The sequence below is a fragment of the Moesziomyces antarcticus genome (genome assembly GCF_000747765.1).
Source record: "Moesziomyces antarcticus DNA, scaffold: scaffold_v10004, strain JCM 10317, whole genome shotgun sequence".
NCBI lineage: Eukaryota > Fungi > Basidiomycota > Ustilaginomycetes > Ustilaginales > Ustilaginaceae > Moesziomyces > Moesziomyces antarcticus.
Genome location: NW_014639006.1, coordinates 718,042 through 739,631, shown reverse-complemented (window position 1 = coordinate 739,631; position 21,590 = coordinate 718,042). Strand labels below are relative to the sequence as shown.

Here is a 21,590-nt window from a genome sequence, read left to right as displayed (position 1 = left end):
ACTGCCGACATTCGGCGAGCTCCGCGCCCTGACCCATAACATTCGCTCTAACATCGTTAATCCTCCGTAAAAAATCCGCCTGCCCACACACACTCAGCTCGAAGCACATCTGCTCAGCGAGTGACTTTTGCATTTGTTGTACATTGGGCTGTGGGGTTAAAGTACAGAAATCTGCGCACTAGGCGCTCTGGATGACATAGTTGACGATCGAGCCGAGACTGTTGATGTCCTGGTGCGCTTCGTCGAGCAGTCGCGTGAGCTCGGGTTGCGTCTGCAGCCACTCGAGTTCGGATGAGAACGGCAGCGGTGCCGGCATCGGCTGACCCGCCGAGGTAGGGGAAGCAGCGAAAGCTGCAGGATCGATTCCTTCGAGCTGGTGCGCATGCAGCTTGTTGCGACCAAGGCGCGCCTCGATGAGATCGACACCCGGCGCATCTGCGTGCGTCTGAAGGTAGGCAGCTACGAGGTGGAGTACGTCGAGCGAGTTGCGCGTGATGGGTCGAACCACCTCCTCTTCCACCAGCTGCGCAAGCGCTACAGGGAGCGGAGCAAGTTCCGGAACAGCCACTTCTGACGGCTCGATTGCATCGGGCACGGCCGGGGCATCGTCGATCTTCTCCGGAGTGGCAGCTGCAGTATGACCTGCGGAACGGAGGGTGGCGTCAGCTTCCTCGGCCGCGGGTGTCGCAGTGCCCGCCTCTTCCGTCGAGTCGCGCCACTGGAACGGTCCGCGTCGCGAAGCCGCCGTCGGTTCGGGTGTCGGCTCGGCCTCTCTGGCCTTGCGCAGTGCTGCGGCCGCCACAAGCTGCGCCTCGGCCTGCGCCATGCGCTGCTCGTACGCGTCGTCGGCCTCGTCCAGCAACATCGCATGCTGCGTCGCCCCACTCACAAACTCGGCTACACTTCGGACATACGCCCTGCCCTCCACCCCGCCGTACACCATGTCCGCCACTATCCGGCTAGCATCCTGCCTCTCGCGCTCGGTGAACAAGGCACCTGTGCGCTTTGCCTCACCAGTGCGAGCAGCTTCAACGAATCGATCCTTGACGTTGCGCGGGAGTGTGAAACCCTCGCGCTTGTCCTGCAGCTCGGCCTTGATCGCTTCCAACCCGTCCTGCGCGAGTGCAGTCGTAGCCAGCCCATGATCTCGCGCGTCGTCGTCTTGCTTTGCCGCCGTGCCAGACTTGCTTTGGGATGCAGCCCTCGGGCCGTCCGATGCTTGCATAGCCGGGACCAGCGCACCAAACGGCCCCAGATCCGTGATCTCAAGCAGCCGAGTCAGCGTGGGTCGGAAATAGCTCCAGTCCTCGAGCGTCTCCTTCTCCCTCTCGCGCTCCTTGTCCTTCTGCTTTTTGGGCCGCTTGTCGTTCTTGATCGCCTCGACGTACGCTGGATTGCTCCACGAGTGCGGCAGGCCACCAGCCTCACGAGCCCCCTTGGGCGCAATGCTCGGTGCAAGAAACGGCAGATTGCGAAAGTGAGGCGGCAGCGGCTCCACGTCGTGGCTGAGGTTGGTGTGCAGAGGTTCGGGTTCGGGCGCGATCGCCGAGTAGAGCGGGTCGGGTGCACCAGGACGCGCGGGCGGTAGCGAGGAAAGCGGATCCTTGTCGCCCTTCTCCTTGCTCTCGCCTTTACCATCATCGTCGTCGTCGTCGCCTTCGTCCGCCTTGTCTTTGACTTTCTCCTTGCCCTTTTCCGCTTCCTTGTCCTTGGCCGCCGAATCCGGTTTCGGCTTGTCGCCGGCGCTGGAGCCGGTGTAGTCGCCCGGGATAAAGCCGATCGGATGCAGCGATTCGAGCATCGGCATGAGCACGTGGCGACCCGTGCGGTGGAGCGTGAGGAAGGTGTGCAGGTCCTCGATGTCATCTGGGTTGATCGAGCCATCGTCGTCGAACGAATAGCTGCCCAAACCTGGCTGCAACTGCGTCTGTGACAGATTGGCCATCAGCTGTGCGGCTGCTGCGGCAGCAGCCGAGGGATCGGTGGCAAGACCCGGTGTGCCTGCGGCCTCGGCTCCACTCTCGGCACCTGCGCCTGGTGTGGCCGATCCGGTGAGCCCGGTTCGAGCGAGCAGACGCTTGGGCGTTCCGGGCGCTCCGAGGCGTTGCTTGAGCTTCTGCTTGGATGCCTTGCCCGTGCCTCCTACTGTGCCTGGACCCATGGGACTGGCGAGCGCCTGGATGGGCGTGCCCGTCACCGCCGCGAGTCGCTTACGCAGCGCATCGGGGCTGGCCTGGCGCTGACCCATGGGAGTCGAAGGCGTGCCGCCAGGCTGGGACGAGCCCAAACGACGGCTACCTGAGCCTGCTGGTCCATCGAAGGTCACGGATCGTTCGCGCGAGTCCCTTCCGCCCGCAAAGCCGGCGCGTGCGCCCTCGTCGTCCGAGACATCCATGTCGTCGTCGTCGTCCAGATCCATGTTGGCATCGCCGCCGTGCGCGCCACCGCTGGGCTGAACCGAGTCCTCGCGCGTAAGCGTTCCGCCCGTCAGGCCGAGAGCGACTGCGGCACGCTGCCTGGCTTGCGATGTGACGCGTGCGGCCTCCATGATTGCCTCCACGCCTGCGCTGAATGCGAACTGCGACCCGCGCGCGCCTAGACGAGTGGTCATCTCACCACCTGTGGCATCCGAGCCCACTGCCACTTGCGCATCGCCAAGCGGGGGTATGGATGCGTCGCGCTGCAGCGCCTGATTCTGCTGCTGCACTGCGCCACGCAGGACGCGCCGTCCCGAAGCGTCGGCGACTTCGATGATGCCGCCGCCAGTTGCGATAGACGCAGCCTCGCGCGCCATCCTCTTCTGGCGCCGGAGCTCGTCGCCCTTGACGCCGGCGCGGCCGTTGTCGTTGACAGCCATGCCCTCGCGCTCGATGGCTCGGTTGCCCCACGTGGCGATGCGCTTGGCTTCGTTGTGGTAGAGCGTACCCTCGGGGTTGAACGTCTGCGCGTTGGAGATGACGAGCTGGAAATCGGCTTTGAACTCGTCCATGTGGCTGTAAAGGCGGTCGTCGACCTTGCGCTGCATGGTGCCAAAGTCCATGGGCGTCTTGATCACGTCCAGGTAGCCAGGCACCTCGTCTGGGTTGACGGGCTCGCAGAAGAACTTATAGCTGTCGCGACGCTGCAGGTTTTCGATGAGCTTGGGGATGGCTTCGTAGAGGCCTTTTGAGCGCAGACGCTTGATGGGTCGGCGGAAAGGGTTGGAGCTGCTGCCGTTGGCCGTGCTCTTGAATGCTCCGTTCTTTCCACGCAGGCGTGGTGCCGGAGCGTTGTCGCCGGATGCGCCAGCTTCGGTGGCGATGCCGTTGGCATCTGCCGTGCCATGGGCTGCCGAAGAGCCTGCATCCGCTCCGCCTGCGTCCTCGTCGCCCTCTTCGTCTTCTTCGTCCTCGTCCTCCTCGCCGTCTTCCCGGTCCTCATCGTCATCTTGATCGTCTTCGTCGTCGTCCTGGTCCGATGCATCGGCCGAGGCTACAGGCTGGTTGTCGAGCTCGCCATCGTCGGCGTCATCATCTTGCCCATCGTCGTCCGAGTCGTGCAGATTCGAGAAGCGTGTTGGCGTCGAGTGTGATGCATCGAATGCAGGAGCTTTCCTCTTGAGCGAGATGCGTATGCCACCTAGGGAGCTGGTGGGCCGGCTGCGGTTGAGCGAGGGCGAGGCCTGTTCGGGCGTGTCGAGCTCTGCTGGCGGTCGTGGTCGGCCAAGCTTGATCTGAAGCGTGCGTCGCTTGGGTGGCGGCTCATCCGGATGCGAGCCGACACCCCTTCCCTGCTGCGCCATGCCTCGTGACGATAGCGGAAAAGGCAGCCGTCGAACTGGCGTGGCGACGGCGCCGTGACTGGCTTTGCTTGCTCTGTCGGTGACCTGAGGTCCCAGCCGACAAGGAATGCGCCAGCTGCGGGTTGTTGCTCTCGTGCGGCGTGGGGCGTGCGGGGTGCTCGTGTGCTTGTTGCGTCAATATCAAAATGGCCGAAGCGGGAGACGAGGGCGCAGTCGATTTCGAGGTGGCCTCACTCGCTCTCCCTCTCACCTTGCGACTGCGTGCGATTTTTCTGTTTTTTTCATCTCCTTTCGTACGAGAAAATCGTTCTTCTTCTTCTCTTCTCGAACCTCACCAGCCGCTTCGCATTCAGAACCTGCCAGAGCTTCACACGGCACACCACGCCTTCACAGCCAGCGAGGACGAGCAAAAGGGTATCTTGATCACAGCAGAGACAGTGCGGACAGCTGCGAGTATACATGATGGAGTGCGACATAGGCACGCTCAGACCTCCTTGTAGATCTTGATGGTCTTGTCGGCGCCGCCGGTGATCAGACGCGTGCCGGTTTGGTCAAAGGTGGAGCAGAATACGCCCGCCTCGGCATCGAGCGATCCTGGCTGGGGCAGATCCTCGGCCACCTGGAAGGGCACGCCGGTGGCATAGTCGAAGAACTTGAGGCTGCCGTCGTCGCCGCCACTGAAGAGCACGCCGTCGGCGTTGACGCTGAGCGTATTGACGAGCGTGTCGTGAGCCATGTTGTTGACAAGCGTACCCTCGGGACATCTCCACGTCTTGATATTGTTGCCGCCCGCACTGCCGGATGCAAACGTGTACTGCGTCGGGTGGATGGCGAGAGCGCGCACACTCTTCTTGTGGTGCGTCAGCGTGGTGATCGACTTGCCCGCGGCGAGATCCCACAGCTTGACCGTGGCATCCATGGAGCCCGAGATGATCTGCGGCTCGGAAGCCTGGCACGCCACGGATGCGACGGTGCCGCGGTGGCCAGTCAGGACGTGCACAGCCTGCCTTGTACGCATGTCCCACACACGCGCCGTAGCATCACGGCCACCTGTGACGATCAGATCCAGAGTGGGATGAAGCGCGAGCGAGTAAATGCCCGACAAGTGGCCACCGTACTGTCGGATGACCTTGTTGGTCTCCAAGTCCCAGCACTTGACCACGCGGTCTTCGCCCGCCGAAAAGAGGTACGGATGTCGGTCGGAAATGGCAATGCCGCGTACGGGCGAGATGTGGCCAGTGAGCGAGAGCTTGAGCTCGCCCGAGGCGAGGTCCCAGATCTTGATCATGCGGTCGCCTGCGCCGGTCGCGAACCACTTGTTGCCCGGTTCCACCGCCACGCAGCGCACCCAGCCGAGGTGACCCGAGATGACGCGGGCGAGCTTCCAGTTGGGATGGAACGCGGGCTTGGCCTTGCGACTCGCCATCTCCTTCTTCTGGATGAGCGCTTGAGAGAGCAGTCCCGAGGTTCCACCGCGATGTGACGCCAGCGCAAGGGCGTTTGATCCACCCGCAGAAGCTGCCGAGTGTCCGTTGGATGCACCGGCTGCACCGTTGCTGCGGATCGTAAGCGCCTGGCTTGTCGATGGACCCACTGGCCCAACCCCGCCGGGTGCGGATGCCGAACCGCCGGCGTCGATCTGATCGATCAGCCGGGATAGATGCGTCTCGTCGCCTCTCCTCTTGGCTGGTCTCGCTGCTCCCGCTGCACTTGGTGCGCCCGGACGGGCAGGACCTGCAGCGGCTTGCTGCTGTGCGAGGATGGCAGGTGGCAGCACCTTGGCATCGGCATACTCGGAGCTGATCTTTGAGGAGAGGTGTGCTTTTGCCGGTTCGAGAGCAGAAGCGTCTCCAAAGTTGTCAAAGTCATAGTCGTCCTCGATGCGAAACAGGATGCGCGCACGTTTCGAAGAACGGGCGAAGAGGTCGCCGAGCGGAGGCAGCGCTGGCTGCTCAATTGCTGCCGACGAGCTGGAAGGACCGGCATGGCTCGCTGAAGAGGAAGCAACGGACATCGCTCGGTCTATAGAGCCGGTGTCGATTGAGATGGCGGAGAGAGCGGGTCGTGGATGCAAGTGGAGATGCAAAGCCATCGACGTCCGCGAAGAAAGCCGCCGCGCCGTTGCAATTTCGGCAATCGGGCAGAGCTGCCTCGAAAAAGTGCGAAAGTGCCTCAAAAAGTCGCGCTCAGTCTCGCGGTAAGAACACGACACTCATGGCTGCGACAGATCACGAGTCGCAATCAATTTCAAGTGTACCTGCTGAAGTGTTGACGACGAAAATGAATGAGCCTCGAATCGGACGCGTTGAGTGCGGAAACTCCGGTCACTAGCACGTCGCTCCCACTCCCACTCCGCCTTTCCTCATTACAACCACCATCGCCCGACCATCACTGGTATCCGTACATACCTAGCCGACCTCAGAGCAGCAGCGCGCCTTTCGGCAAGTCGACGACGAAGAAAAGGCTGGAACTTGCACTCCGCTTTCTCTCTCCATCGCTTACTGAAGCCAACGGGCTTTCACTGCCTTTGACGCGCTCGACTTTGCTCGATTGGTACTACCGCCGCCATGACATCAAAAGACCTCTCGCTCGAGGAGCTCAAGGACCTGCAGAAGCAGCTCTCGAAGCTCGCAAGCTCGACCGACTCAGACGCCATCCTTTCGGTCTTCTCCAAACTCAAAAGCGGCCTCTCGGCGCCCACAGAAGATGTGATTCGCCAGAGCAAGATCGGTGTCGCCGTGGGAAAGTTGCGCTCGCACTCGGACAAGAAGGTTGCCGACCAGGCCAAGGCGCTCGTCAAGGACTGGAAGGCCACCGTGGACAAGCAGCGCGCACAGCAGCAATCCAGCGCCGCCAGCAGCAAGCCCTCGTCCTCGTCCGCCTCGCCCGCTCCCGCATCCAAGCCAGCAGACGCCGCGGCTGAAGCAGAAAGCAACGGCGCAGCAGCAGCGAAATCGTCGGCGCCATCGGCATCTGCAGCACCGGCTTCGACAACAAAGATCGACTTTGAGATCCTGCAGGACAAGGTGCGCAATGCGTGTCTCAAGCTGCTCTACCAGGCGCTCGAGATCGGCAAGGAGCAGCACGGCCACAGCGACTCTCAGGTGTTTGACGCCGCCATCGCGGTCGAGGCCGCCATTCTGGCCAACCAGGGCAAGGGAAGCGTGACGGCCGACTACCGCAACAAGGTGCGCAGTCTGTCGCTCAACATCAAGGACAAGAACAACCCGGACCTGCGCGTGCGCGTCGTCGAGCGCGACATTGCCGCCGACAAGCTCGTCACGATGACCAACGAGGAACTCGCGAGCGACAAGCGCAAACGCGAGATCGAGGAGCTCCAGATGCAGAACCTCTTCAAGGCCAAGGGCGCCGCCGCACAGGAGGCAGAGACCGACGCCTTCCAGTGCGGACGATGCAAGCAGCGCAAGACCAGATACTACCAGATGCAGACCCGATCCGCCGACGAACCCATGACCACCTTCGTCACATGCACAAACTGCAACCACAAGTGGAAGTTCTGCTGATCTCTCATATGCAACCACTCTGGGAAATTGTATTTGTACCCGCCAAAGCCCGGACCGTGATCACACGCGAGACAACCACCGCTCACCGACGTATTCAGGCGTTTTGAGATAACCATGTGCTCATTCTGGCGAGCGAACCTAGTAAACAGACGGAAGGTGGGGGAATCAAGTAGCGCAACCGAGCGCGGGGGTCAAAGTGGGGGGGGAAAGGGGGCAGAGATGGTGGTGGGGTGGATCGTGAGGGTATTCAGGCGGCCTGGGCCGTCGAGGGGGCATGAGCCGCCTCGAGGTCCTTCTCGCTGTTTGCGGGCGAGAACTTGGCGTCGACGGAGGCCTGTGCGTGCGAGATCTCGGCGCCCTCTTCGGGCCTGTGGAAGTCGTGCAGCAGCGGGAGGGTGAAGACCTCCTCTCCGATCTGGGCCAGGTCGATACCCAACGACTCGTCCTCTTCCGACGCGCGGAAGTGGCAGCCGGGGATACGGTCGATGGCGAACAGCAGGATCAGCGTGAGCACAAAGCTCCAGCCGAAACCCGATGCCGAGTCGGCGAGCTGGTAGCCGAGCTGGATCCAGTTGTGGTTGATCCATCCACCGGGAATGGGCGTCGAGCCGTCAAACGACGCCACGCGGTTGTCGGCGAAGAAGGCAGTGAGGATGTTGCCGACCATACCGCCAATACCGTGTGCCGCAAAGATGTCAAGTGCATCGTCGTAGCCGAGCAGGTTCTTGAGGCCGGTGGCAAAGTTGCAGGCGGTACCGCCGACGACGCCAAAGGCAACGGCAGCGGGGGTGCCCACGTAACCGGAAGCGGGCGTGATGGCCACGAGACCCGAGATGGCGCCGGAGCAGAAGCCGACGGCGGACCACTTGCGCTCGAGCCTCCAGTCCCAGAACATCCAAGTGAGCGCACCGACCGACGCGGCGACCTGGGTGACCATCATGGCCTGCACGGCACGCAGGTTGGCGCCGAGCGCCGAGCCGCCGTTGAAGCCGAACCAGCCGAACCAGAGGAAGACGGTGCCGAGGATGCAGTAGCCGACGTTGTGCGGGCGGTACGCCAGCTGCTCCGAGCCGTAACCCTTGCGCTTGCCCAGGAAGATCGAGATGGCGAGCGCAGCCGTACCCGACGAAATGTGCACGGGCGTACCACCAGCAAAGTCAAGACCACCCATCACGTTGGACCAGCCAAGACCGACGTTCCAGGTCCAGTAGGCGATCGGGTTGTACACAATCGTCGTCCAGCAGAACGCAAAGATCATCACGGGCCCCAGGCGCGCACGGTCGGCAAACGCACCGCACGCGATGACCACCGTGATGGCGGCGAACATCATCTGGTAGATGCAGTACAGCAGCTGCGGCAGCACCGTGCCTCCGGACGAAGGACCAATGTCCACACCCATCAGACCAAAGTTGTCCAGGTTCTAATCACACAATACAAGCGACATCGTTAGCTCCAGCTCATGCTCTGTTGCAGAAAGGGAAAAGACTTACGCCGATGAACTTGTTGGTCGAGGTTGGCGAGAAGGCGAGCGAGAAGCCCCAGAAGAACCATTCGAACGTGACGACGGCCATCAGACACATGGACATCCACAGCATCGACAGCGCCGACTTTTTGCGCAGCAGACCCGAGTAGAAGAATCCAACGCCGGGGATCATGATGAATACGAGCGCCGTCGACACGATGATCCACGCCATGTTGCCGAGGTTATAGATGATGTCCGTCGGCTCGCCGGCGACGACGGCGTTGGTGAGGATGTTGCCATCCGCCATGTTGGTTGCGTTGACCATCTCGGGCTAGATTGAAAGGCTGTGTGCCTTTTATATCTCGACCAGCGATCGAGATCGATTGGAACAAAAGGAAGGTGGGGGGAAAGGGAGGCCCAGTGGAGCGGAAGGTTGCTCTCTTTTTTAATGAGCTGGGGGAGAGGAGACCGGACCGTAAGGTCAGCGAGATTGCTCGTGGCGTAGGGCGTAGGGCGTGTGGTGGGGATGCTTCGAGGGCAGGCGGTGTGGGACGTGGATCAGCCAGGGCTATATATGCTTCCAGATGAAGACACGGCGGGGTTGGGCGTGGGTAAGTCGACGTCCGTTGGCCTGGCGCGCGCGGTTGCCGCCAACGTTCTCAAGGTCTGTGGGGCACTGCAACTGTCATTCGCGAACGGTGGGCTGTTCCAGGAACGGGGATTAGAGGGTACAGTATCTAATCAAGCGAGATCTGCGTTTGCGGAACGACAACACTGCACAATGCTTCGAAGCAGCAAAACCGCTGGAGCGGACAGTGGGGACGTTACGGAGCGGCAGGACAACAAGGGGATTGGCGCTCCGACGCCCGCATCCAACGGGCATCTCGCTCGAAACTGCGGCCCAAGACGATAGGAAGCGACCGGATCACCTGCCCATCCTCTACCTGCACCGCTCCGAACCCAGCTACCTTGATCCTCGCTCATCTCATCCCCCGTCCCATTGGAGCTGCCAAGTTACCAAGCCATCTTGGCAAAGTTCGGCTGTCCACGAGCTTCTCTAAAGTGGACGCGCTGGTGGTGCACCGGGGCATCTCGGAGACACCTTGGCTTAGGCGAGGTGTTGCCAAGACGACCAAGCCTTGATCTGATGCGGGGCCGTCATTTCACGCATCCTGAAGAGATCGCTCAATGGCGAAGCGGAACAGGGCGGGCTTGGAGTTTGAAACCGACCAAGAGGCCAAGCTTGACAGAAGCTTCGAGGTGCGAGCCGAGCATGAGTCCGTTATCTCTCGGATGCACATTGCGGTACCTGCATCTACAGCTCTTCGCCTCGGCACCGCAGTCCGCCTGCGCCCGGTCACGATGGGTGTCCAGCCCTACCTGGACTCGCGATGAGCCTGGGGAAGCAGGAGGGAAGAGAATTTTGCTTATCGGCCAACATCGCGGGCAAAACGAAGGAGAAGACGCGGGGGACGAAAGCCGGCACGGCGGCCGAGCTGAGTGGTCCTGAGGTGCGGAGAGCGTTCCTGATGAAGCTCGCCAGAGATAAGGCGCGTGCCGGTATGGCCGGAGCGAGCGAACTCAGGGTTGCAAGGTTGCGAGGCAGGGTTTGAAGGCCACATGCACATGGCAGCCGCGTGGGGATCGCTCGCCGAGATAAGCTTTGCCGAGACGAGGCGCAACTCGACATTCTGCACACACACACACACACACACACCCCGATAAGAGCCAACTTCAGCCTCCGCCCGCAGCACCTCTACGCGTCGCCCGCCGGGATAGCCAGGCGTATATAATCTCGACCCGCTTTCCTGGCTCTTCTGTGCGAGTCGACTCGCGGTCTGGCAGTTGGGTTGGACCGAGCAACGGTTGCTGAGGCAGCGTATCATAGCAGTCTGAACGATGGTGGGATCGATGAACACCAAAATGAAGCAGAGTGTTTGGTCGGCAGAGCAGTGTTGGATCGGTTGGCATGGCGTGGGCGCCTATCACTAGCTGACAGATTTATCTGCGTCCAATCACGTTGCGCCAATTTTTACCTCGCTTCTTGCCGAGTATTGCACTCGACCTAACAAATTCAAGGAGATTCTGATCGTGCATCGGGCCGATGGACGTGCCGATGCAAAGCATGACCGCTGTGACAAGTTCACCTCAAGCAGCTCTGACTTTGCACACTGCTTGCACACGCAGCTCACACGAAGCCGGTGCTTAATCGGATAAAGACGTAGTATGAACAGCACGACCCTCGAATCACAACCAGTGCTTGGGGAAGTGCTTGAGCGTTGGGCGGTCGGCGCGGAGGTAGTGGCGCTTCTTGTCCTGGCGGATGAGGCTGGCCCTTGGGTCGAGCGGGAGCGCATCCACGTCTGGCGTCCTGACATTAGCCTCTTTGATGAGTGCATCGAGCGTGTCGGAGCACCACTTCATGTTCTGTCTCTCGTTGGGGAAGAGTTCGCACGAGATCTTGATGTCACCCTTGGGCTGTTCCTGCGACGTAGCCGGTGTGGCGGTGGGGTGGAACCTGCTGCCTGCAAGAAGCAGGAGTTTGTGGCGCGACTTTTCGTCCTTGACAGCACCGGCGTTGGCGAGGGCATCGACGCTGACGTTGAGCACGACCTTGCGCGAGGCCGGGTGCTTTTCGCCCTGGTAGTGCTGGAAGCGGTACTGGACACACTGCGCCGTCGTGGGCGGCTTGTACGCCTGACGCATACCGGCGAGCTTAGGAATTTCGAACTCGATCGTGCGCAGCAGCTGCAGCGTCTCGCGCTTGCGCTGCAGGATCAAGTGGCCCAGCGTCGGCACATCGTCGTAGTTGAACTTGCCCATCTTGCGAAGCGCCATGGGGTCGTTGGAGTTGCGCTGCTTGCGCGGCTTGGCAGCGGCACTTGCGGAGGCCGAGAAGGCGCGCGTGCTGCCATTTGCTGGGTTCAAGGCGCTGCGAGACGAGGATGCTGCTGCAGCACTCGCAGTGCGTATCGACGAGGATCCGAGAGCTACCGACATGGTGATGGTGGTCGGATGTAAGAGGAGGGACTGTGGGGACCAGCTGGGTGTTCCTGGAGACTTTTGCCTCTGAGTGGTGTGGTGGCAATGACCGAGTCGAGAGCCTGGCGGTGAGAAGCAGGTGGAGCAGATGGGATGAAGCAAGGAGGCCGATACAGTGCGCGAAAAAGATGGCGGTGGACGACGCTCTGCAAAGGCTGCGAAGAAAGCTTCTCGTCACGTGCCCTTTGCTAAGAAGTCTAACATGCTGATTTTTTTCCAGAAGTTGTTCCGCGGACCGGAGGCGCTGTGGAAGAAATTGCGCATCTGCAACTTTGTTCGCGGGCTGGACCCTTTGCGCCTTTCCTCCACCACCGCCTTCTACCAACATGCATCCCACACCCGTTCTCGCGGCCACTCCAGCCGCTGCGCCCTCACAGCCACCTTGTGACGATGCGCCGCGTGAACAGTACATGCTGGTGCTGTCGGGGCTGATCGGGAGTGGCAAGTCGACGTTCGCCCGGGCGCTGGTGGAGCATTTTGGCGACTGGCGTCGGTGCAACCAGGACGAGCTTGGCGATCGACACGCCGTGGTGTACGCTGCACGCACAGCGCTGCTTGCTGGCTACCACGTTGTGATTGACCGAACCAACATCGATGCCAAGCAGCGTCGGACGTGGTTGGAGCTGGCACGCGAGCTCAATGCGTCCACCGCGGACGGCGAGCGCACACGCAGCGTGGTGACGATCTCGCTCACGCTCACCATTTCGATCGACGAAGCGGAACGAAGGCTGAAGCTTCGCGTTGGTCACGAGACGATCCAGACTCCGGAACAGGCACTAGGGATTCTGCCGCACTTTTTGAGGACGTATCAGAAGGCATCCAGCGAGGAGGGTTTCCATTATGTGCTCACATGGCCAGCCACGAGGATGTCGCAGAATCCGACGCGCGACGAGGTCAACGCGATGCTGTTCGACAGGCTTAGTGTGGAGGAGAGGGGAGAGGGTGTTCTGCCGGAACGACCACCGCCCAGAGCAGGAGGAAGGGGAAGGGGGAGGGGGAGGGGACGAGGCGAGGCTAGACCGACAAGGGGTTCATCGGCGCTTCATACGCCCCACCTCGCTCAACATGGCCTGTTGGAGCCAGTACAGCAGCAACCTGGACTCGACAACTCACACACCCCGCCCTCGTTCGCTGCGGCCGCAGCTACACCTCCAGCCCCATCGGCGGCTGTGCCGATTCAACCGCCTCTTTGACAGTACCGCCGGCTCGAACGTTAGGCTGCGTAGGACAAGATACCCCCGATATGGCAAACCCATTCAGAATCTAGATTACATGAATGCCCTCGACCACGCGCTTCGAATGCAGGCTTGTGTGTCCTACTCCTTCTTGGCATCGTTGGTTGAAGATGGATCTGGCTCGGGCTCGGGCTTGAGCTTGGCTTTCGACCCGAGGTCGGCGGCAAGTTGGTCGACCTCGTCTGACTCTGTGCTAGTCTTGTCTGCAGCTTGAACCTCTTTAGCGGATGGCTTGGACTTTTCTGGTTCCTCCGCCTCTGTCCGGGTCGGCTTGGCGTCGTCTAAGCTTCGATGCCCCTCGGACTTGAGGTTTTGCAGCTCTTCGTGCCACTCTTTACCCATGAGTTGCGTGAGCTTTTGTACTGCATCGTCAGCCTTGCCCTGCCAAAAGACATCGCGCGTGCTTCGTCTGCCGCCGTACGCGAGGCCGTCGAAATCGAATCCCGATTCCGCAAACATGGTCGAGCCCATGCTACCGCCCGCATAGCCATCCGAGCTGGCGATCTCGCCGACCTTTTCGAGGTTGAGCAGCACACGTGGACAGTCTGCGGGGACGGCATCGATGAGCGATGCAAACGGCTGTACCTGCAACGACGTACCCATCACTATCAACAAATCCGCCTTCTTGAGATCCGGAATGCATCGGAAGAATCTCGACGGTAGACTCTCGCCAAAGAATACAATGTCCGGCTTAACCAGTCCGCCCCCGCCCCTCTTCCGACCGGGACATTTCGGTCGTGGACACCTTGCCACCTCTCCCTTCTCGACCTTAGTCCTGATCCATTCCGGGTCCACACGATGCTTGCATGCGATGCACGTGGAAGTGGCAAAGCTGCCGTGGGCTTCGACGATGCGTTCCGCGCTTACGCCAGCGATGCGCTCGAGCGTATCCACGTTCTGGGTGAAGACGCGCAGCAGCTTGTTGCGCGCCTGCAGCTGCGCCAAAAAGTAGTGCGCCAGCGCAGGCTTGAAGTTGCCCGGATACAGATGCTTGGCGAGCGTGAAGAACGGCTGCGGCTTGCGCTGGAAGTAGCCGATATCAAAGATCGCTTCTGCATAAGGCAGATTGTACTGCGCCAGATTCGAGTAGAGACCTGTGCCGGGCGATCGGAAGTCGGGGATGGGTGGGGAGGCGGATGTGGAGATGCCTGCGCCGGCGAGCACGACGACGTTGCGTGTGGCAGGCGAGGCGAGCAATGCGGCTACGCCTTCGAGCGAGGGACCATGCGGCGACGGAAAGAATGCGTTGTTGCTGTCGGTGCCATGGTGAGGTGGCATGGTGAGAGAGGACCGTGCGGTGGTGGCGGGAGGAGGAGTGTCGTGTGGAGGCGGAGAGGCGGGGAAGTGGATTTTTCAGGCGCGTTTTCGGGCTTACTTTTTTGGAACGATAATTCGGCGAATTCTGGGAGAAGAGCGGTTCGGCTCGGCCCTCTGCGTTGATTCTGCAAAGCCGGTGGGTGGGTCGTCTTCGTGAAATCGCAATTTTGGTGGGGACAGGCGGCGACCGGCTCGGCTTCATACGTCACGCCGTCCAACCTGACGCACTTCCTGTCCCACCAGAGTCTCAAATTAAGAAGAAGCACCTCCCCCACCCGCGCTTTGACCTTTGCTTCCCACCCACCATCTTACCTCACAGCATCTGCAAACATGGCCGAACTCATCACCGCCAACGACCCGCGCAAGGTGGTCGTCATCACCGGTTGCTCGTCCGGCCTCGGCCGCTCCATGGCCATCGAGTTCGCCGCGCAGCCGCACTACCGCGTGTTTGCCACGGCGCGCAACGTCGAGGCGCTGCGCGAGCTGCCGGCGACCATCGAGCGCGTCCAGCTCGACGTGACGGATACAGAGTCGATCAAGGCCGCATTCGACAACATCCGCCACTGCACCAAGGACCGCATCGACATCCTCATCAACAACGCCGGCGTCAACCTCGCCGTTGGCCCCCTCATCGAAACACCCATCGACAACATCCGCAAGACATTCGATGCGAATGTAAGTCGGCCACTCCCCTCTTCGCGCCCTCTCTCAACGCTCGTGCTGACTGCTTTTCGCTTTTGAACTTGGCTTGGCAGTTCTTTGGACTGATCGCGGTGACGCAGGCCGCGGTGCCGTCCATGATTCGTCGTCGCTCGGGAGTGGTTGTCAACATCGGCTCGGTAGCTGCGATTGCATGCATGCCGTTCGGTGCGCCCTATTCTGCATCCAAGTCCGCCGTTCATGCGCTTTCGGATACGCTTCGACTCGAGCTGGCCGGGTTCGGCATCAAAGTGGTGGTCGTGGCTCCGGGTGCGATCAAGTCGTCGATCGCAGACAATACGCAGAAGAATCTGCCCACCGCACCGCGTGGGTCGGACGACGATCTCGGATATCTGCCTGCCGACTCGCTGTACAAGCACGTCGAGGACCTCGTCAAGTTCCGCGCCGAGTTCAGCCAGCAGGGCGAACCCACGCCCAGCGAAACTTTCGCCCGCAACGTGCGCAAGTGGGTCGCAGCCTCCAACCCGGGCGCCTACCTCTTCACGGGCAAGAAGAGCCTCACCGTCTGGATCGCCTACTACCTCCCCACCAAGGTCAAGGACTGGATCGTGGGTAGGATCTTCCAGATTCACCGCATCGGAACCAACGCCCACAAGAACAAGAACATCTAGACTCCTTCTGTACGCATACCACACTTTTTTTTGCCATTCCCATTTTTCCAGACGGCGCGCGAAATCAGGTCGTGTGGATGGGTAACCAGACCGTCTTACCCTGATCGGCCACGATGAACACATCGTCCTTGGACTGTGAATGGAGCAGAGCGGTTTCGTCGCGCACCCGCGCAAATCGCAGCCGCTGCTTGGAGCACGCCTGTCCCAATTCTCGTACATCCGCCCTCGTCTGTTCCTCGTTGCGCACAAACGTGCCGTAATGCACCGCCAGACTCACCACCTTGCTCGGCTTCTTCTCCTCTGCCTTGAAGATGGCATGGCACTCGACGGCGTCGTACGGGTCCATGTGGATGCTCGACGTGAGTGTACCCGAAACACGCGGGAACGGCGACATCGCACGCGGGAACGGATCCCACGACCGAAAGTAGCTCAACGAGCTTCCCACGCTGATCGGCAACAGCAGCAGGTCAAACGGTCCACATCGACGCGCAATCTCGCCAAACGCCGGACACGCTGGATACTTGTGCCGCTTGTCCGGACTGTCGTGGTGGAACTTCAACCCGGTATCCCCCGCAAAGAATGCTGCGAAGCGTGCAGAGTCGTTGTTCCACTCGACCACCCAACTCGCCCACAGACTCGCATCTTTATCCCCCGCCCCTCGGCCGCTACCGTGCTGCGCGGGCGTGCACATGACTTTGACCGACCCGGTGCCGGTGCAGGTGAGCGTGGCATGGTCCCACCAATCGAGCTCGCTGACTTGGTCTTTATGCCACCCAAACCCACCCGCGCCCGTCAGCTTGTCCTTGACGCCGAGCGGGACGATGGCATGGATGCGATCCCCGCGTAGGTGGCGCAGCTCCCGGAACGTGTGGTAGTCCAGATGGTCGTAGTGCGAGTGCGAAATCACCACAATGTCGATTGGCGGCAAGTCGGAAACGCTGCACGGTGCGGGCGTGAAGCGCTGCGGCCCCGCAGACTGCGACGGCGAACAGCGCTCGCTAAAGATTGGGTCAAAGAGGATATTGAGCGATCGACCCGATACATCTTCCCTCCCTTCGCCGGGACTGGTGCCACCCAGCGGCGGAAGCTGTAAGAGCGTGCTTGCGTGGCCAAGCCAGGTCACCCGCGCCGCAGGACGAGAGGGATCGGTTGGATCGCACCACTCGTTGACCGCGCGCTCCTTGGCCTTGAAGTCCGCCTCGCCCCCATCGCTAGGCCCTGGAACGTCGCCGATAGAAGCGTTGGTGTTTCGGGTGTCTTTCACTTCATTTTGCAGCGCCGACGATGGCCAACCCCAGTGAGGTTGTACGACGCCGACGTCATCCCACCCCTCTCCGAGCTCCTCGTCCTGCTGCTTGGCGAGCTGCAGCTGTCGTTGCGCCTTCTTTTGCGACTTGAATCCGGACGCGCGGACGGAACCGCGTCCGGATCCTTCGGTGTAGCTGTCCGGCAGACCCCACTTGAGTCCGCCGTTGAGCAGCTCTTTCACGCCCGGCTTGCGGAAGCTCTTGCTCCACGGGTTGCAGAACGTCAGCCGCGGCAGCACGTGGCCCTCGCTGGATTTACGTTCCGGCTGGTCGTGATCTGTATGATCGGCGCTGGAGTTGCGTCGCGGCGAGGGAGCGCCCGAGGTGAGCTGGCCAAACGCGCTCGAGGTGGCGCGGTTGAGCTGCGAGACCATAGTTGGCACCCAATGCTCGGGCAGCTCGTCGGGCGAAAGCGTCTGCGAGTCGGCGGCAGGATCAGACGAGCGGCGCGTCAGCTTGATGTCGTATCCGAGCGACTGCTTGTCTGACCCCGTCGCATTGCCGTTCTGCTTTGCCGTGTCGTCAGCTTGGTTGGCGAGCTGGTCATCGTTCGACGAAGACGATCGCGACGACGGCGGCGAGTGCATTCCATCGGCCTCACCGCGCGCCTCTAGCCTGTCGCTCAACTTCCTGTGGTGATGCACTTCGCCATCGTAGTGGCCATTGCCGATATGTGGCAGATGCGGATGGTGTTGTGGTTCGGTCATCTCGGCTGGTATCTATGTGCCCTATGCAGGCTATCTATGCACCGTATTGTCGACCCTGGGTATCTTGCTGGATGGAAGCGTGTCTATGAAGGATGGGACGTGGTGAGAACGAGCATGATGTGGATGTAAGCCAACGTGACTGACAGGGTTAGCCAACGTGGCTGACAGGGTTCAAAGGGGCACATGGCTGAGCAGAGGCACCCTTGGCTGGAAATAGCAACGGGCCGTTGAGCGCAGCGTGTGCATAGTGACGCTGCTGCACATGAATCGGTGCAACGTTCCACAACCGGACAGCTCTTGGCACGTCAGCTGCAGCCAAGCATCTCCGCTCTAACATCGTCCTGTTTCGAAAAATTGTTCGGAACTCGGATGATGTGCATCTTTCGATGGACCCTGAAGGGCGGCGTCGGAGGAGGCCCTCCTTCTTGCACAACTCGGACGTTGTAGCCATGTCGACCGAGGCTGCTACTGCGGACGTGGACGCGGTGGATCACGAGCAGCTCGCCTCGCTGGCGCTGGCGACCTACCTCGGTCTGCCGCCGCGCGGAGCCAAACCGGGCATCAAGTCCAACGGCCGACTCGAATGGACGGTGCTAGCCGCTTTTGCTCTTTCCTTTCCTTCGACGGATGGGTCCAAGTCGCGTGAGTATACGCTCATATCGCTCGCAACGGGGCTGCGGTGCCTTCCGTATGCTTCAATGCCAGTGCACGGCGATGTGCTGCACGATCAGCACGCCGAGGTCCTCTCACGAAGGGCGGCGCGTCTATGGCTCCTCCACCGTCTCGAACAAGAACTCGCTTCGCCCGGTGGCGTTGCCAATGCGCTCTTTGAGCCTGAGCCCTCCGACGCACTGGATGGGAATCAGAGATGGAGGCTGCGTTCGGATGTGCGATGTCACCTGTACGTATCGACACTGCCGTGCGGGGCGGCCTCCAACCGTCTGCTCGAGTTCCAGCGCGCCGCCCAAGATGCTGCGGCTCAGAAACCCGGCGCGTCAACTCCGGACGAGCTTCTCGGTACCTATCTATCCGCCACCACCAATGGTCTGATGACTAGTTCGAGCCGGTCTGGCGCAGCGGACGTGGTGCGAGGAAGGGCGTCTTCAACACAGCAACCGGGGACGTCGGCCTCGCTACGCACCAAGCCAGGCCGCCCCGATGCGCCGCCGAGCATCTGCATGTCGTGCAGCGACAAGCTCGCGCTCTGGAATGTGCCCGGGGTCGGTATCCAAGGCGCACTGCTATCTGCGCTCATCGCACCGGTCCACATCAGCTCCGTCACCATCGCCGACCATCCGCTGCGATACATCTTCCCGCCTTCCCACCCGGATGCAGAAGCGCGCTTGGGCCAGCTTAAGCTCGTGCTGGCAGACGATTGTAAGCGTGCACTCGACCGGGCGATACGTGGACGATGCTCGATCGAGGTCGGCTGGTCAGGGGCCGTGTTTCCAGACAGCAAGGAGGCAAAGCTGCAAACTAGCTCGGCAGAGGCCGGACCAGAAAGCTGCGTCAACTCGATCGTCCATATCCCCGATCCGACGGGGAAGGGGAAGGGGAAGAAGGCAAAGACCGAGAACCTTGCAGCCGGAACGAAGATGGGCGCACCCACCAAACGCGCAGCCGAGCAACCACTCAAGCCCGCTGCGAGATCGGGCGTGTGTCGGCTCAGCTACTTCGCTGCCGTCATAGCCACGATGCAAGCGATTGGAAGAAGCGTTCCCGATGCAGTGGTGTACGCAGATGCCAAGCAAGGATGTCTAGGCGGAGGAGCAAAGATGTACCGCCAGGCTAAAGATACCGTGCTGGGTCCACGCGATACCGCCCAGCAGACAGTCGACAGTTTCCTCGAACGCGCAACTCGCGCTACCGCCATCAACATGCCCGCACCCGCATCGGACGAGGCACTTCATCCGTCTGCGGATGCACCGCCGCTTCACGGCTGGCTCAGATCTCCCGCACATCTCGCGCACTTCGACCTGAGTGGCCATCGCACACCGCAAGCGTGATGGAAAGCACCTTTATTGCAGACTCTCGGGATTGTCGATCGGAATCCAAGATGGGATGTAGGTGGTCACGCCATCGCGAGTCGTAGAGCGTGGGAGCTCGCCGGTCCAGTACCATCCTTTGCCGCTCGTATCCAACCGGTATGAAAGGTAGGGCGAACGGGTGACCAGGTCGAATACGTCGGGGTCCGCCCAGCAGCCCACATCCGCGTCGTCTGCTCCGGGGCCAGTCTGGCAGTAGAAGTCAATCTCGTCCAAAGGATAGGCCTTTGGTTTTTTGGGGTTTCCTTGCGGATGGTTTCCTTGCACGATCCGCAGCTCCGGCGGCCGATCGCTCTTTTCAGCCAACAAACGCTCGTATGCGTGCTTGCCAGCTTCCATTTCGCGCCAAAATTCGTCCCGAGACAACGTGCGCTTCACCTCTTCAAATTCTCTTCCAGCATCGCTGGTGCTTACGTCGGGTACACGCTTCGCACTCAAGGCTTGCACCGTGCGCATTGCGGCGTGGAAGTAGCGTGCGTCGGCTGGCTGCGCTCGTCGAGACTCGAACGCTGCTTTGGTCTGCGTGTCCCGCCGAAGCGTATCCTTGAGATCCTCGTGATTTTCCGACCGAAATGGCATTCTCAGAGGAGGATGTTGCGATGTGCGAAAGTCAAGCAGCAGCAAGCGGAAATGGGGCAAGCGGTCGCTATATCTGGCGAGAATTGAAAGCGACGACTGAAGTAGCACGCCGGGATCTACGCGACCCGGCTGCAGATAGGCTGCGTCCTCTTCATGTTCGTCCATTTGCTTGTTCCGCTCGATCCATGACGCAAATCCATGTAGACTGCATCGGCATAGGTGGGAGAGGCGCAGACACTGAAGCGATCCGCAGAGCGAAAGCTGCTTGGCAGCATCTGCCTCGCTCACTAGGTATCTGATAAATGACAGAGCGGCCATGGCGTTCAGGAAGCGGAGATGCGTCGCTTCGGAGAGTGGCGCATAAGCAACGGCGTTGAAGCGCTGGGCTTGCGGTATTTTCGAGCTGAGTGCGAGTGTGACCCGGCGCGGGCGGCAGATGGTCCGAACGTCCAAGAACACAGACGAAACTGGGTCGCTCTCGAGAGCGACCACGTCGAGCTGAGTCGCGTGATCGAAGAAGGATCGTAGTGTGTCACGAAAGGTGGACCAGTCGACTTGCGCGTTGCGCGCCCATTTTTCTCTTAGCATGACGGCACGAATCGAGGCTGCTCGACTCGCTGGAGCGGTCTCGTTCTCATCGTCGAGGGACGACAGGGAGATGGCGTCCGCGAAGAGGAGGAAGGAGAAGCGAGTCCTGATGTGGATTGTACGATAAAGGGCTGAGCGCGCAAATTTGTGGAGCCAAGTCCCAGCGAGTGCGAGCGATAGCAGGTCCTTGCGGGGGTCAGAGTTGAGCGAGAGCTTGTAGTCGAGGTCTGCGCCAGATGGGTGAGGGGACGTGGAAGCGTAAAGATCGTTCGATCTGACGTAGGCCACGATAAGCTCGAGCACCTCGATGGGGAGTGGGCTCAACATTGCCAGGCGTGGCGCGCACAAGAAGGCGCGAGGGAGGTGAGGATGTACTGAGGATATAGCCCGCCTCGATGGAAGATGGGGGTCCTCGTTCAAGATCTTGACCTGAGGCTGGTTGCTATTTATCATCTGGAATTCGCAGCAATCTTTGGCAGAATGTCTTGGCAGAGAGGCTGCGAGAACGGCAGTGTAGCGGCGAGAAAGTGAGGCTTGTCAGGCGGAATGTCACACGTGCGCGCTGCAAGTAAAGTAGATGAGAGGATGAAGAGACGGACGCGAATAAGTCAAGGCTCCGTCTGCGCAGTCGAGCCTAATTCACGGCGCTCTTTCTCCGATGATCAGGGCGGT

General features: G+C 60.8%; 10 protein-coding genes across 10 annotated transcripts; 4 read left to right on the top strand and 6 right to left on the bottom strand.

The window, feature by feature from the left end:
- Positions 1–178: 178 nt before the first annotated feature.
- On the bottom strand, positions 179–5,795 carry PAN0_004c2391 (nuclear mRNA splicing protein; the record flags this gene model as incomplete). The annotated part of the gene is made up of 2 exons (XM_014802335.1): positions 179–3,865; positions 4,272–5,795. The coding sequence occupies 2 exons, from the start codon at positions 5,793–5,795 to the stop codon at positions 179–181; spliced, it is 5,211 nt and encodes a 1,736-aa protein (XP_014657821.1).
- Positions 5,796–6,348: 553 nt separating this feature from the next.
- On the top strand, positions 6,349–7,305 carry PAN0_004d2390 (transcription elongation factor; the record flags this gene model as incomplete). The annotated part of the gene is made up of 1 exon (XM_014802334.1): positions 6,349–7,305. One exon carries the CDS (start codon positions 6,349–6,351, stop codon positions 7,303–7,305), a length of 957 nt encoding a protein of 318 aa, XP_014657820.1.
- Positions 7,306–7,552: 247 nt separating this feature from the next.
- PAN0_004c2389 (ammonium transporter) lies at positions 7,553–9,092 on the bottom strand (the record flags this gene model as incomplete). The annotated part of the gene is made up of 2 exons (XM_014802333.1): positions 7,553–8,725; positions 8,796–9,092. 2 exons carry the CDS (start codon positions 9,090–9,092, stop codon positions 7,553–7,555), a joined length of 1,470 nt encoding a protein of 489 aa, XP_014657819.1.
- A 1,922-nt stretch (positions 9,093–11,014) lies between these two features.
- On the bottom strand, positions 11,015–11,767 carry PAN0_004c2388 (mitochondrial ribosomal small subunit component; the record flags this gene model as incomplete). Its single annotated transcript, XM_014802332.1, has 1 exon — positions 11,015–11,767. The coding sequence occupies one exon, from the start codon at positions 11,765–11,767 to the stop codon at positions 11,015–11,017; it is 753 nt and encodes a 250-aa protein (XP_014657818.1).
- A 368-nt stretch (positions 11,768–12,135) lies between these two features.
- On the top strand, positions 12,136–13,002 carry PAN0_004d2387 (p-loop containing nucleoside triphosphate hydrolase protein; the record flags this gene model as incomplete). Its single annotated transcript, XM_014802331.1, has 1 exon — positions 12,136–13,002. The coding sequence occupies one exon, from the start codon at positions 12,136–12,138 to the stop codon at positions 13,000–13,002; it is 867 nt and encodes a 288-aa protein (XP_014657817.1).
- Positions 13,003–13,125: 123 nt separating this feature from the next.
- PAN0_004c2386 (NAD-dependent deacetylase sirtuin 2 homolog) lies at positions 13,126–14,322 on the bottom strand (the record flags this gene model as incomplete). The annotated part of the gene is made up of 1 exon (XM_014802330.1): positions 13,126–14,322. The coding sequence occupies one exon, from the start codon at positions 14,320–14,322 to the stop codon at positions 13,126–13,128; it is 1,197 nt and encodes a 398-aa protein (XP_014657816.1).
- A 369-nt stretch (positions 14,323–14,691) lies between these two features.
- PAN0_004d2385 (NADPH-dependent 1-acyldihydroxyacetone phosphate reductase-like) lies at positions 14,692–15,692 on the top strand (the record flags this gene model as incomplete). Its single annotated transcript, XM_014802329.1, has 2 exons — positions 14,692–15,036; positions 15,117–15,692. The coding sequence occupies 2 exons, from the start codon at positions 14,692–14,694 to the stop codon at positions 15,690–15,692; spliced, it is 921 nt and encodes a 306-aa protein (XP_014657815.1).
- A 64-nt stretch (positions 15,693–15,756) lies between these two features.
- PAN0_004c2384 (N-acyl-phosphatidylethanolamine-hydrolyzing phospholipase D) lies at positions 15,757–17,706 on the bottom strand (the record flags this gene model as incomplete). The annotated part of the gene is made up of 1 exon (XM_014802328.1): positions 15,757–17,706. The coding sequence occupies one exon, from the start codon at positions 17,704–17,706 to the stop codon at positions 15,757–15,759; it is 1,950 nt and encodes a 649-aa protein (XP_014657814.1).
- Positions 17,707–18,155: 449 nt separating this feature from the next.
- On the top strand, positions 18,156–19,712 carry PAN0_004d2383 (tRNA-specific adenosine deaminase 1-like; the record flags this gene model as incomplete). The annotated part of the gene is made up of 1 exon (XM_014802327.1): positions 18,156–19,712. One exon carries the CDS (start codon positions 18,156–18,158, stop codon positions 19,710–19,712), a length of 1,557 nt encoding a protein of 518 aa, XP_014657813.1.
- Positions 19,713–19,724: 12 nt separating this feature from the next.
- On the bottom strand, positions 19,725–21,245 carry PAN0_004c2382 (uncharacterized protein; the record flags this gene model as incomplete). The annotated part of the gene is made up of 1 exon (XM_014802326.1): positions 19,725–21,245. The coding sequence occupies one exon, from the start codon at positions 21,243–21,245 to the stop codon at positions 19,725–19,727; it is 1,521 nt and encodes a 506-aa protein (XP_014657812.1).
- Between the last annotated feature and the right edge of the window lie 345 nt (positions 21,246–21,590).